The sequence below is a fragment of the Onthophagus taurus genome, chromosome 6, assembly GCF_036711975.1.
Source record: "Onthophagus taurus isolate NC chromosome 6, IU_Otau_3.0, whole genome shotgun sequence".
Lineage (NCBI taxonomy): Eukaryota > Metazoa > Arthropoda > Insecta > Coleoptera > Scarabaeidae > Onthophagus > Onthophagus taurus.
In genome coordinates this window covers 16,004,955-16,020,841 of record NC_091971.1, presented here as the reverse complement: position 1 = coordinate 16,020,841, position 15,887 = coordinate 16,004,955, and the positions used below count along the sequence as shown (strand labels likewise).

At 35.4% G+C, this 15,887-nt stretch overlaps 1 protein-coding gene across 1 annotated transcript; it reads right to left on the bottom strand.

Annotated features, from left to right (window-relative positions):
* Nucleotides 1-19: 19 nt before the first annotated feature.
* On the bottom strand, nt 20-14,913 carry LOC111423769 (MFS-type transporter SLC18B1-like). The gene is made up of 8 exons (XM_023057116.2): nt 14,584-14,913; nt 9,610-9,823; nt 9,470-9,543; nt 9,128-9,275; nt 8,922-8,990; nt 8,748-8,838; nt 8,560-8,699; nt 20-617 (listed from the first exon to the last, which is right to left on the bottom strand). Exons 1-8 carry the CDS (start codon nt 14,691-14,693, stop codon nt 75-77), a joined length of 1,389 nt encoding a protein of 462 aa, XP_022912884.1. The 5' UTR covers nt 14,694-14,913; the 3' UTR covers nt 20-74.
* Between the last annotated feature and the right edge of the window lie 974 nt (nt 14,914-15,887).

Genomic DNA, 15,887 nt, shown 5'->3' with positions numbered 1-15,887 from the left:
TCGAAAATAAAAACAAGTGTAATAAACAACAATTTATTGATCTTGTTCGAAAAAAATAAATATTACAACCAAATTTACTGAATAACATTTTCAGTGTTAACATCACATTTTGAACATTTCTCTTTTTTTATTATAAAATAAGCGGTCGTTACGATGGCAAATATAAAATTCATTCCTGCCAAGGCAGTCGATGCTCGGGGAAATCCCCAATGTTGTAAAAGCACCCCACCTAACGCAGGACCGATTATTTCGCCTAAAGAATAAGACGATGACCATAATCCGGCTACGATACTGTGAGTACCTAAATTATCTTTAAAGCCACCATCGATTGCGCCATCTAAAATTCCTTGATACGTTGGCATTACTGACATGGCGACAAAAACACCCAAAATTGATAAAGAGATTATCGTCAAAAGCAAAGAACTTGATAAAAATGATAATACTGGGGATGGACCGAGGAATAGTAAAACAACGCTACTTGAAATTAACCCTAAAGGCATTAAAGTCCAATAACTTTTTATTTTATCACTTATAAATCCCCAAATTGGACTGAACACACCGTATGTTGCTGATAAAAGGAGGAATATTAATCCTATGTTGGCAGCATTTAAATTGTACTAAAAGAAAAATGCATGTTAAAATTTTACACTTTATCAGACTTTTGTACAAAAAAACGATAAAATAGAATAAAATGGAACACAGGAAGAGGAAGAGAAGGAAAGTTGAGAGTGCTTCCTGATAATTGGATGAAGAATGAGATGTGAGACCACGAAGATAGCAAACAAATGCTTCGGCACAAGAACGAGCTGTAAAATATGAAATGGTGCGATGAAGAATGTAAGAGCGCAGGAAGAGGATGCTGCGTCAAATATACGGAGGAATCTGTGTATATGGAGTATGGAGACGTAGGTACAACTTTGAACTATACAGGGTGATTCATTAGCTCTATGACGAACTTTGGCAGATGAAAGGTGATGCGATTCTAAGGAAAAAATGTTATATGAATATGGGTCCGATTCATTTTGGTTAAAGAGTTACAAGCCTTTGAAAATTTTACACAGTTTAATAGGCAAATGAAAATGTAACATAAAAAATAAGTTTGAATATTACAAAAATTGTTCGAAATGTCCGCCTTCAGCTTGAATGCACGCCTCACATCGACGAAGTAAAGATTCTATCACACGACGTATGATATTTGGATCATTCCGTATGCTATTAGCTTATATATATATCTGGATGCTAAGGAATCGTTGGAACTCCTACTGAGTACACACTTTCCTTCCTCAAAAGTCTGCCCCCATGCAGATGCCGACCCTGAAGTAATGGACATAACCCGTCCATCAGGTAGGGTTCGCAGCACAGCTGGGAATATTTTCACACCCAACAGAGTAAGGTGGGCTATCTCGAATTTCAAGCCCTTAAAATCACCTGGAGGAGATGGAATTCTGCCTATCTTTCTGCAAAAAGGCTTAGAAGAACTTCTCCCAATAATAATATCCCTATATATAGCTAGCTACAGCTTTAGCTATATACCCACTCTATGGAGGAAAGTAAAGGTGGTCTTCATACCCAAAGGTGGTAGGCGTTCAAACGCGGACCCCAAGGCGTACAGACCAATTAGCCTAACTTCATTTCTCCTCAAAGGGATGGAAAAGGTAATCGGTCAATACCTAAGGAACGGAGTGCTTCTCACAAATCCACTCCACCCTAGCCAACATGCTTACCAGAAAGCAAAATCAACAATTACCGCTCTCCATGCTTTGACTAGCACCTTAGAGGAGGCAATTGCAACCAAAGAGATAGCCCTTTGTGCTTTCATAGATATAGAGGGTGCGTTTGATAACACCTCATATGAATCCATAGAGAAGGCTTTAAACGCAAAAGACATACATCCGTCGACAATCAAGTGGTGTATAGCCAGTCTGGGAGGCGAGTCGCTGACTATAAAGGCGCTAAGAGGATGTCCCCAAGGGGGAGTGCTATCACCTCTATTATGGTGCCTGGTAGTTGATGACTTGATGAACATCCTAACTAAAAACGGATTTAAGATACAAGGGTATGCTGAGGAGGAAGCTCGGAGAAGGAAGCTACAAATAAAAGCACCCTCCATTGAAAGCAGAACTATTAACCTCAAAACAGAAACTAAATACCTAGGGGTAATACTTGATAGTAAACTAAACTGGAACTCACACTTAGATAAGGTGAGGAAAAAGGCCATCATGGCAAACCAGATCTGCCGCAGGCTCCTAGGAAGGAACTGGGGTCTCAAACCACGAATGGCTCATTGGGCCTACGTAGCAATAATCAGACCCATGGTCGCCTACGCCTCATTGGTTTGGTGGCCAAAAACAAAACATAAGACAGCTCAACAACAGCTGGCACAAATCCAGCGGTTAGCATGTCTTAACATTACGGGTGCAATGAGATCCTGTCCGACGGCTGCTTTGGAAGCCCTACTTGGTCTCACACCGCTCCACATATATATACAAAAGGAGGCAGCCTTAAGTGCCTTATCACTGAAAACAGTTTCTTCACTCAAGTTGATGCAGGGTAATCTCAGAGGACACCTCGAGATCCTCAAAGACCCATGTCTAAATCACCTGATTGAAATTAAAACGGACCTTATACCGACGGAATACAATTTCAACCAACCGTATAAGGTCATATTTAGTAGCAGGGATGATTGGGCGAAAGGAGGGCCTCAACTAAAAAGAGGAGCCCTAGCCTGGTACACCGATGCTTCAAAGACAGTAAGATCTGGAGTAGGCATGGGCATCAGTGGACCAAATAGCCACATCAAATTGCCCCTCAGCTCGGACTTAACAATTTTCCAAGCAGAAGTTCTTGCTATAAACTTCTGCACCGCTTTGAACCTACAGAAGGGACAAAAAGGTGCATCCATAAACATGTTCACAGACAGTCGGGCCGCCTTAAAGGCAATTCAGGCCTACACGTGTGGCTCCGCACTGATCAGAGAGTGCACCAACAACCTGAGAGAACTCGCTAGGGGCAATGATGTTACCCTATGGTGGGTTCCAGGTCACAGCAACATTGAGGGCAATGAGAAAGCCGACAAGCTGGCCAAAGAGGCAGCAAACACGCCCTTCATTGGACCCCAACCTGGATGTGGACTACAAAAAAGCCACCTAAAACAAATAATCAACAACTGGGAGGCTTCAAAGATAGCCTTACGCTGGAAAGAACTTCCAGGTCACAGACAAGCGAAGAGTATGATAACTCCGTCGCAAAACAAAACCAAAGAGGTTTTATGCCTCAGCAAAGGGGATCTAAGAACGCTCTCAGGCTACCTAACCGGCCATGTGCCCCTAAAATACCACCTCTTCCACATTGGACAAGCTGAGGATCAAACTTGTCGACTATGCAACGACGAGTCAGAAACTGCTGAACATATACTGTGCAATTGCGTCGCCAGAGGACGTCTAAGGCACAACGTCTTCGGTAAAACTCCCCTGTTACCTACCGACATAAAGGTTCAAGACCTCAGGACAATACTAAGGTTCATTAAGGACCTACATTTGCCCTAAACCTTTGGAGGGCTAAAGTTACAATAGATCTTATAGGTCGCGGTAACGAGAGGGGCCGCCCTCCTCAGCCCGGCAGCAATAATAATAATAATAATAATGCTATCAGCTGCATCTTGAATTCTGTCCAGTAGTTGCTGACGGGTAGTAATTTCTACATGGTACACAAGCTGCTTCATGTGTCCCCAGAAATAATAATCCAGCGGATTTAGATCTGGGGATCGTGGTGGCCAGACTACTGGACCTCCATTGCCAATACATTTGTTTGGAAAATGTTCATGTAACCAAGCGATGACTTCTCTTCCTCGATGTGGTGGTGCACCATCGTGCTGATACCACATATTTTGAACGATGTTTAGTGGTACGTCGTCGATAAAATCGAAAAGGTTATGTCCCAAGAAATTTCTGTACATATTTGCATTTAAGCGTTCATTTATCACCCATACAGGTAGCAAAGAATTGTTAAAAATGCCACCCCAAACGTTTACACTAAACCGTTGCTGAAATTTTCCTGGTGTAATTGCATGTGGATTTTGCAAGGACCACACATGTTCGTTATGATAATTATTTATGCCGTCCCTAGTGAAACACGCTTCATCAGACCACAGAACTTGGGAAATGAAGTTATTATTTTGAGCATGTTGCTGAATAATATAAGTAATGCTTGAACATTTTGGCGATGAAACGGATGTAACATTTCTCGATTCAATAGACGCCATACAAAACTTTGAGATATTTGTAACATGCTCGCTATACGCCGAGTACTAATTGAAGGGTCGTCAAGTACTAAATCAATAACACGTTCTTCATTTTGTACATTCACATCATGGGGACGAACGGAATGTAGTGGAGCGGGGTTACCTGTTTCTCTTAGTCTGCGAAATGATGCACTAAACCCTGTATGGGCAGGTTGATGTCTATTTGGAAACCTACGAAGGTATTCTCTTGCTGCTTGCCGAGCGTTTCCGTTACAAAGCCCGTATACAAAAATAATATCTTCATATTCTTCAGTCGTAAATACATGCATTTTCGTTTTCGATCAAAACTCTGACAATTATAAACTTTGAAAGACACAGAATAGAGTAAATTGAAATGTTTGACATAAAGAACTCAGTTTTGTTATCACAGCCAACTCTGTATTTGTATTTCATAATTATTGTTGCGATTGTTGCAAATCTTTACTTCGTCGATGTGAAGCGTGCATTCAAGCTGAAGGCGGACATTTCGAACAATTTTTGTAATTTCTCTTTAACCAAAATGAATCGGACCCATATTCATATAACATTTTTTCCTTAGAATCGCATCACTTTTCATCTGCCAAAGTTTGTCATAGAGCTAATGAATCACCCTGTATAATGCTTGTGGATCAGCTAGACACAAGAATATAGAAACCATTATAAAGGTGGTCAGAAGATCCAAACTACAGTGGAGAGATGGTGTGATGGAGGACACGAAGAAGATGGACAACATAAGCAAGGGACAGGAAGGAATGGAGATTAAAATTTGAAAAAGCCAATGCTCTGCAATAAGATTGTATGACTAATGATGATGATTGTATTGATATGAAAGTGAGGAACTTCTTCAGGACAATTAAAATGGAAACAACGGGGTATCAACCCAAAAGCGGCGTGTGTAGAAGCAAAGAAGGAGAAGTACTAACTGAAAATGAAGAGATAATGATGAGATGGAAGCAACATTTCGATAAATTGGTGAAAATTGTGCACCAGAGAGAAGACGAAGTAAATATAGAGTGAGCAATACGGAAGTTATGATAGAAATCCCAACGATGGAAGAAGTGCTATAGCAAGGGCAAAAATATCAAGAAGCCAGGAGAAGATAACATCACTGTTGAGCTAATAAAAATTAGCGGAGAGGCAACAGAAGAAAGACTGCATGTACTGATAATAACCTGCTGGGAGTAATCGTAGGAATGCATAAAAAAGGAGACAAATCTATATTTGATAACGCTGATCGACTGAATGTTAATTATTACCTTACTATATAGCCTCATGGCAAAACACCACAGATTCGTTGTGATAACCATCTATGATTTTATCCTATTTTCTGCTAATACTACGTATGATCGAATTGCATCGAGTTTTCATTTAAAACAGTGTTAAATTGTCGGTTTAGCATACATAAGCAAAATAATGTTTGCTTCGAATCTCGACGAAGTTACGTTGAAGTAACTTTTAAAAGTCAGTGATGAAATTTCACTGAACTGGCAAAACAATGTTATCGCTGATGATTATTTTGGCTTCTGATGAACTACAGCATCAGGATAAGAATTGCGCATGCGTAAAGAATCTTACAGATTAGACAAAAGAAAGACGATTTATGGCATTCTGAAAACCCATGATTTGGATAGAGCCTGTAGACCGCGTTTCTGATTGCTACTTTTGCCTGACTAATATGAATGGGATAAATATGGCGTCAAAATATACTGTGAAATATGCAAATTTACGTTTTGCAATACGACCACTTCAAAGGAAGGAATTTTCGTCGGAATTCAGATCATCGAAATCTGCTTGGAAAACAAAAATCTCATAGAACTATTTTCGACGTATCAAGCATTAGGTTGTAATATGTCATTCAAAATACACTTTCTACACTCCCATCTCGACTTCTTTCACAAAAACAGAGCTATTAGCGACGAACATGTAAAGGGGTACATCAGGATATTTCCAGCATGGAAAAACGGTGCCACGGCAAATGGAGTCCTCCTATGTTGGCAGATTTTTGTTGTCAAGTCAAATACTTCAGAAAATCTTAACTTTTAGTTTTAAGAAACATATTTTTAAGTTTAATTGTAAATAAAATCTGAGTGAAGTACCTGTCACAAAAAATATATGGGTGACAAATTTTCTCTACATCTGTTTTCTATCTTATTATCTGTCGCAATCCGCACTGTAGGATTTTTAGGTACACTTTAAACTTATTCATCCAGATGTGAGGTTAGAAGTTTAGTGAAAAGTGGTGCTGTTGAATTTTGTTATTCAAGAAGGTATTTCTTTGATAAATGGTTATTAGGTGTGATTATTACAGATCATTTTAAAAAGAAAACATTGAGCTTAAATTTAAAATAAGTCTCATTCCTTAATTTCAATAAACATGGTTTCTAAGAATTTTTAAATTAGCATCTTTTTTGACTCTATTAAATGTAAGTGTTGTTTCAACATTTTTTTTCTTAATATTTTTCCAATCCAACCCAACAATTATTATACATCATTTTAAAGAGAAAGCTTTGAGCTTTAATTTGAAATAAGTTTCATTCCTTAATTTCAATAAATACGGCTTCCAGGAATTTTTAAATTAGCATCTTTTTTGACACTTTTAGGTTATACGAAAATGTAAGTTTTATTTCAACATTTTTTTTCTCTATATTTTTCCAATCCAACCCAACAATTATTATACATCATTTTAAAGAGAAAGCTATGAGCTTTAATTTAAAATAAGTTTCATTCCTTAATTTCAATAAATACGGCTTCCAGGAATTTTTAAATTAGCATCTTTTTTGACACTTTTAGGTTATACGAAAATGTAAGTTTTATTTCAACATTTTTTTTCTCTATATTTTTCCAATCCAACCCAACAATTATTATACATCATTTTAAAGAGAAAGCTTTGAGCTTTAATTTAAAATAAGTTTCATTCCTTAATTTCAATAAATACGGCTTCCAGGAATTTTTAGATTAGCATCTTTTTTGAACTTTTAGGTTATACGAAAATGTAAGTTTTATTTCAACATTTTTTTTCTCTATATTTTTCCAATCCAACCCAACAATTATTATACATCATTTTAAAGAGAAAGCTATGAGCTTTAATTTAAAATAAGTTTCATTCCTTAATTTCAATAAATACGGCTTCCAGGAATTTTTAAATTAGCATCTTTTTTGACACTTTTAGGTTATACGAAAATGTAAGTTTTATTTCAACATTTTTTTTCTCTATATTTTTCCAATCCAACCCAACAATTATTATACATCATTTTAAAGAGAAAGCTTTGAGCTTTAATATAGAATAAGTCTCATTCCTTAATTTCAATAAATACGGCTTCCAGGAATTTTTAAATTAGCATCTTTTTTGGCACTTTTAGGTTATACGAAAATGTTACTTTTAACTCAATACTCTTTTTCTCAATATTTTTCTAATTCAACCCATCGATTGTTATACATCGCTTTAAACAGAAAGCTTTAAGCTTCAATTTAAAATAAGTTTTATTTCTTAATTTCAATAACGCTTTCCAAGAATTTTTGAATTATCGTCTTTTTTGACACTTAGACTATGCGAAAATAGGGGGATTGCATATTTTGCTAAAATATTATTCCAAAGGCGTTTACTGAGTGTATTTTGATAGCGTTTTAATTCTGTCACAAAGTTTCAAAATGTTTGACTTCTTGGGACACAAAGGGTTATTTCAAAAAGACTTTTGACAGCATTGAAAGGTATAAACTTGAGAGGGAGTATACTCGGCAGTAAAAATAGTGATACAGTATGCCAAATCTAAACTGTTCTTCAAAATAAAATTTGGAGTGAGGCAAGTAGACTACAGCTTTCAGGGTATTAAGAACTTCAAGTACTTAAGCGCTGTATTTGACTGCTCAAACACGATTACGAATGTAATAAGAAAAGCTGCAAAAAGGTGCTATTATGCACACTTTAAATTATTTCGCTCAAAATTATTTCATGTTATATTCTGACATAAAAATCAGATACATGGATGATGAATGCCGCAGATGAATACGTATCGAGGGTGTTCGTGAAGAAGTTGCTTCGCATAAAAGATGGAGGAGTGGATACGATTTCTGAGGAATGTGGTGAGAATGAAGAGGTGAAAAAAGGATCTTTGGCGTAGTAGCTGGAATAGCGAGAACCAGAGGAAGACGATGTATGGCAGAAACTGAAAAAGATGCGGATCAGAAATGTGAGGAATGACGTGGAGGACAAAAGGGAAAAGCCACTCCAGGTTGTAGTAGCAAAGGACTAGGACATACTATTGTAATCTTAAGAAATTTACCATTCTTAAATGTGGTTCTAAAGTTGGATCTAAAAATCCCCATGTTGCTGATACAACAACGACGACACAACATGTTATGATTACTGATGGTAGTTTTAGAATGTTTAAATATGAACCAGATTGTACTTCAACTTTGTAATCTAAAAAAAGAAAATTAAAAATCGAATTTAAATGTATTAATTTTTTACCATCACTCGTTGAAAGAACATAAAAATTAATTGGTGCCACCATGACTGATATCATTCCTACAACGTAAAAAGGCAGTCCAAAACCTCCGATCTTCCTAGAAAATATTGGTTAATAGTTAAAAAAAAAACATTAATTCATTTCATTTAAAAACATAAATAATTTTATTAACATACCGCAAATAAAAGGCCACCCATCGCTGGACCAACACTCATTCCAAGTCCAACGAAGGTCTCTAAAATACCCTAAGGCAAAAAAGAATAAGATAACGATACAAATAAAATTTAATAGTTTCATTGTTTCGATATAATAACAAAACTATTATATCAAATCGTGACTTTAATTTACAAATTTAAAAATAGTTTTATTATTAATTTATTACCCTAACGACTCCACCGTTTTTAGGAAAAATATTAATAACTAGAACATATCCAGCCGTTGAATAAGCGCTGGCTCCTAAAGCTTCCGTTCCTCTGATAATGAATGATAAAAGGGTGAAAACGAAGGTGTTGTCGATGTACTGAAGCGTGCTGAAATAAAAAGCAATCACTTATATTGAAAAGATGACTAAACGTGAATTGTTGAATGAAAGTTAATTCGGAACATAAAATAATTGTGTGGACAGTTTCGTCTAATAACACCCGTTGACATCATTTCATCATAAGAAGCAAGTGTCCATTTCCTGTTACGCTATATTAAACGAAGTATTAGATTTTAAACGTACCCGAAAACGATGTTACAAACTCCAGATGTTAAGATTCCGAAGATGAATGTAAATTTTACTCCGAGCTTTGGTAACTGGAAAGTAGAAATTAAAAAATCCTTTTTGGTGATATTGATTGAGAATTTTCATTTATAACTTACAACTTTTCCGAATATAGGTGATGATAGGAAAACGACTAATGCGTAAAAACTAAAAACGAATCCCGCTAACGTTTCCGACATTCCTTTCGCTGTCGCTTCTCTTGGATAGAAAGGTGCCATAATCGACATTGAGCAATAACTTGTAAATTCTACAGTTGCTAACATACAAAGAGACACTTTTTGTTTTAATGTAAATGATGTTGATTCTTTTGATCTGAAAATAAAAGAAAATTCTATTTAAAATCATTAAATTTAATATTTCATTCAACAAATTAAATTTTATGCACAAATAGAAGAAATTGATCATTTTGGTAAAAATTACTACAGGATATAAACCACAAAAAGGTTGTTATAGTCTCAGATTTTGAATAGTGATGAAATTGGTGCAAAAAAAGTGAGGTGAAAAAAAAGGAAAATGCCATAAGTATCAAATTAGTACTGCTTTGTACTAACACTAATGAATCGCATAGGCTGAAGTCATGATGAATCATTTTCCCATTTCATGCTACAAGTCATATTGTTTTTTATGAATTTGTACCTGCTCAATTCAGAAATGCCGGGAAACGCAAAAATGAGTAAATTTGAAAGACCCATGTAACCAAGTATGTATGAATCGTAGGGTGGCAAGGATTTGAGTCCACTGTTCAATAATTCTACCGCGTAGAAGCGGCTAGAAGTTGAACGATAGCTTAGGTTATGTTGAGTTTGAGGGCATCGGTTGATTGCGGCTTATTGGCATACACCTGCGACTTCAGAAAACACCACAAGGAAAAATCTAGAATGGTCAAATCACACGATCTTGTTGGCATCTCCACGAGAGATAACCATACCCTTAAATCGGTCATGCAGAATATCCATCATGGCATTCGCTCTGAGACACGTAGCGGCATCCTACTGGAACTACATATTATCCAGATTCATATCATTCAATTCGGCCGTTAGTGATGGTGATGGCCTCACCTACGTCGTTTTCGAAGAAGTATGGAACCATAATGCCGCTGGCCCTAAATCTGCACAAAATAAGGGAACCTCGTGTGGGTTGACATCCTCCCACACATGGCGATTTTGCTTGTTAATATAGCTAGGTATTAATCTAAAAATGCAAATTTTTTTGGCTAAAATTGGATACTCTTCTAAATGCTCCGAAACCCCCTCTGCGAACAAACGACGTTGTCTCTGGTCATTAGGTTGTAACTTGTACGAGTGCAGGTGTAAGGTGCGACGCAAAAATTGGCAAAATGAAGTCTGCGAAGGTCTGAGTTCTTGCGCGCGGCTAAAAATCAATTGCTTCGAGTTCACCTGCACATTTTTACGGCCAGCGGCGATGTAGTTGGCTGATTCTTTACCGAAGCTATCGTATCGAAGTTGACCACTAAACGTTGGAAAGTCGACTTTGAAGTGCCACTGCGTCTGGCTTAAAAATGTGGACGTGAAGTTCCTGTCACAAAAAAATATATGGTTGCCAAATTTTCTCTACACCTGTTTTCCATCTTAGGGAGTCAAAATAAAGTAAACATAAAATAAACATAAACGGAGTCAATACTAGGAGACACCAGTGTGGATTCAGAAACAATAGATGTACAATAGACCAAATTTTCCTATTTAAGCAGACCGTAAAGAAATGCTGTGAGCATCGCATTGAAGTACACTGCCTATTCATTAATTTCAAACAGACTTTTGACAGCATTGAAAGGTATAAAATTGAGGGGGAGATGCACCTGTTGGGCTACAATGGACAACTCGGCAGTAAAAGTAGTGATACAGGATGCCAAATCAGAACTGTTCTTCAAAATAAAATTTGAAGTGAGGCAAGCAGACTACAGCTTTCTAGGCGCTGTATTTGACTGCTCAAATACGATTACGAATGCAATAAGAATAAAAGCTGCAAAAAGGTGCTATTATGCACACTTTAAATTATTTCGCTCAAAATTATGTCAAGATGAACAGGTACAAAGTACCTACTAATAAGATCCGTTCTGACATAAAAAACAGATACATGTATGTTGAATACCACAGATGAATACGTATTGAGGGTGTTCGTGAAGAAGTTGCTTCGCATAAAATATGGAGGAGTGCGTAAAAACGGAATATACCGAAGCCATTACAACTATAAATGGCATAGTTCGAATTGTGATAGCGCGAAGGATACGATAGCTGAGGCGTGTGGTGAGAATGGATGGATGAAGAGGTCAACAAAGGATCTTTGGCGTAGTAGCTTTAATAGCAAGAACCAGAGGAAGACCTAGAAAGCACTTGAAAGATGATCAGAAATGTGAGGCGTGAGGCGGAGGAAAAAGCCAAAAGCCCACCCCAGGTTAAATCTGCTCAAAATAATAATTTCTTATGGATGTATTGCCACCTGGTGAACCTCGTGTAGGTTGACATCCTCCCACACATGGCGTTTTTGCTTGTTAATATAGCTATTAATCTAAAAATGCATTATGTCGTTAAAGTGTTTCTTTTTGCCAAAATTGGATACTCTTCCAAATGATCCGAAGCCCCCTCTGCCAACAAACGACGTTGTCTGTGGTCATTAGCTTGTAACTTGTACGAGTCCAGGTGTAAGTTGCGACGCAAAATTTGCCAAGATGAAGTCTGCGAAAGTCTGAGTTCTTGCGCGCGGTGAAAAATCAATTGCTTCGAGTTCACCTGCACATTTTTACGGCCAGCGGCGATGTAGTTGGCTGATTCCTTACCGAAGCTATCGCATCGAAGTTGGCCACTGAACGTTGGAAAGTCGACTTTGAAGTGCCACTGCGTCTGGCTTAAAAGTTTTATTATGTGGACGTGCTGCTCAATCGTGTAACTTGCCATGGTGATTTGGCATCAGAGACTGAATAATAAAGAAAGTCAAATTAAGGCAAAATTCTTAATGCAATAATTATGGTTACAAGAACTGGGTGAGTATCAATGAGTAGCAGAAAAGATGACTTTGTACCATGACTTTTTACATGGTTACAATTACAACCAGAGTTAATACTTAAAAAAAAATGAATTTGCAAATACATTATGTTTGCAAATTTCAAAATCACAAGTCTATAGAGAGTTTTGGTGATTCGGATAACTAATTTAAGATCTCAAATCGCAGAGACACCGGTCATTAAAGTTTGGATATAAAATCATTATGAACAAATCCATGAACAAAATACCAGCAGGGACATGTGGTATTTTTATTATGGTCTTTTCTAGTACAACAATAAACAGAAGCACCCATCACTTAAACATAAAACCTCGTAAGGATTTTTATTTATGGAGGGGAGTAAAATCGTTGAAAATGCATTGCTCAACAAGCTCAGGTCACGATCATTAACTCATTTCTCCAAATTCCAGGGAAGATTAATGTACTTCTAATTTCTGTTGTTATCTTTTTGTGAATGTTTCAAATTTTACCATTATTTATTCAATTGTTGTCATTTTCAGTCTAGCAATTTTATTTTATGTTTTACTCTCAAAATTTCTTCCTCGAATCATCAAGATACTCTGTATAGTTACAAACATACAACATTAACAAATATGTACTATCAGATTGTATGTTGTGTCAAGTACTTTAAACTTTTTGGCCTAACTTAGAGATAGATGAAGATATCTATCTTATCAGTGCATCTCATTGTGTTAGTACAAATGGATCACATTCAGATATCCCATTTTCTATGAAAACATTTGATATTAGCAACCTAACCGCAGACAACTTGTACGATTATTTAGACATCGATCATAGATTCCATACCATCAGAAATGCGAATGATTCACCGCTTGGAAACTTAACATATCAATGCTGTATTGGCTCTACTTAAAATATATGCAGCAGAAGAATGTTGCATAAATTGTGACATGTCATACAATTGACTTCAAAATTCTTTGTGATTTATATTGGAAGCTATTTTAGATTACCACATTCATTTACTGTTGAACAGTTGTGGTTTAATATTAAATGTGGTGCCGAATCCTTATATTGTGTGTTTATAATTCTCTTTTGGTTCATAGTCATTGGTAGTTGAATCTGCTGAGATATTTTATTTTCTCATTTCTACACATTTATCATCTATTGATGTTGATAGCTATTTTGACGCATAACCTCAATTGTTGCTTGGCCAATCAGCATTTTACCGGCTGCATCAAAGGTCCTTAAGATAATAGAGAAATGGCAACTAATTTTACATGTCAACAGCAACGTTGAAGCTTTTACAAGATTTTCAACTCTGTCAAATTTTCACAATTTTACAGATATGTTTCAGGCTTTTAAGTGTAATCGGTGGAGCATTTGCTATCATAAGTGATTAAGTAATTTTGCAAAGAAGTATAATTCCTCTGTTAATATTAATGAGGCAAAACTTTCAGGAATAGATGTGCTATCTTGAATATTGTATTGGAGGGAGTACACATTGAACATGTTTAGGTGTCAAAATGTATTAATTTAGTGTATCGTTGTAGAACAGAAATTAATAATCGTGATTGCTGTTCGGTTCGCTCAGTTTACATTGTGCATAGTAAACAACAAAAATAAGTTTCAAAAGGTACACATTAAATAATTATTACAACACCCTGTATATAACTTAATAGCCAGAGGGATAACAAATAAAAATAATAAAAACCGTGACTAATTATTAAAAACCGTGTAATTACGTATTGAAAATTAATTAACGCTAAAGTGTAAAATAAACTAATTTAAAAAAAATTTGACAAAAAAAGCTATTATGATGATTAAAGTTTATTAGTAATTTAAAAATTTGGGTCGATTGATAAGATTAGTTTTTTAAAAATTCATATTTAGATAATTTATGATACCTTCACCGATAGTTTAAAAAAAACGTTTATCTATAACATAGTAAACAAGACATAACAAAATTCATTATCTCTTCCTCAATACATAGTTAATAATAAATATTCACAATTTGCCAGTTATAAAATTTAACCTTTAACATATTTTAGATAACTTTCATTTTATTTAATTTCACATTTAATATTAAAACTTACGTTTCTTCTTGAATATTATTACTTTCAACGTCTTTGTTAATACCAACAATTTTAGTTAAGTCAAAAGAATCACTTTTTCCATTTATTTCAAAAACTTCTTTCAAAGACATTTTTATATAATCACTTAACACTCCACTTATCTAATTTATCAAATAATTTACAATTTAATTATTATTACTGTTATTAATTGTTTTAAACAAAAATAAATTAAACCACTTTTTGTTCATTCTTTGGCACATTCTTCTTCGATCGAATGTCGATGTGAAATGAAAAACTTTAAAATGCAACTCGGTATGCTATATAAATCGTTTTGAAAACGTGAATCGTAAGAGGTTCTCCTTCTTCGACGTAATATTGCGTTCAATGCACAATGGTTTCTGGTCGTTTTAGTTGGTTGAAGTTTGAGTAGGAGCTTTTGTAAACTGTAACTTCCACCATGTAGATTGACGAACAAAAAAAGTAATCAGCCCAAAGATGTAGGCGTTTAGTTATTTAAACTGACTCGAACCATTAAAAAGTAATTAATGAGTTGGGAAAGGAAATGATGATACAATAATTTTTGCCAAGAAATTAAGTTTTTTAACACACAAAAAAAGTTTATTTTATTATAGCACTTTTTTTTTTCACAATAACAAATACACAAATACAAATATTAAAAAATGTGTTTTTGTTTAAAATTAAGATTAACAACCTCACCAGAAACAAAACAAGATATTGCTATCATCAAAATAAAACCAGTTCTGAAGACTTCATTAAATTGCTGTGATTAAGCAGCTTTTGAACAAAAATTATTTAAACCAGTTTAAAAATTGTACAATCATTACTACGTACCAGTTTCTTTTTTTCCTTATCATTCCAATCAAACCATTTAAACAAGCGGAGTCAAACTTAAACAAACAATTTAAGTTTTTAGTGTCGTTATTACTCTTATTTATTCTATTGTTGCTGGAAGCTAAAACCAAATTGCTCTATTTATGTCGTCACAGCAAGACGAAACATTAAATTACACTTAAAATTTATATTGATTATTGGAACTAACATAATTGGAGATTCTACAGAATGTCATAGAATAATTATTTCTAATTTTAGGAAATTAAATAGGATACTGAAATAAAGATTTTCTCGGTGTCAAGATAAACTAACAATGTATAAACATGATGACAGCTTTCTTCTTCTTCTTCTCCACCTAACCACCCCCAAGCCTACCCACACTACAACAACTAGCATTACTCCCCCATAATAATAATAATAATAATGTTTATTAACCCATAGCACCATTATAAACCCCTATAACAAAATACTTA

Excerpts from the sequence above, each read along its gene's own strand:
- LOC111423769 (XM_023057116.2), bottom strand. The coding sequence starts at position 14,693 with ATGTCTTTGAAAGAAGTTTTTGAAATAAATGGAAAAAGTGATTCTTTT. Across the intron at positions 9,276-9,469 it reads GTTTGTAACATCGTTTTCGG|CACGCTTCAGTACATCGACA; the intron begins GTACGTTTAAAA and ends TTTTTATTTCAG. Across the intron at positions 618-8,559 it reads TAGAACCACATTTAAGAATG|TACAATTTAAATGCTGCCAA; the intron begins GTAAATTTCTTA and ends TTTTTCTTTTAG.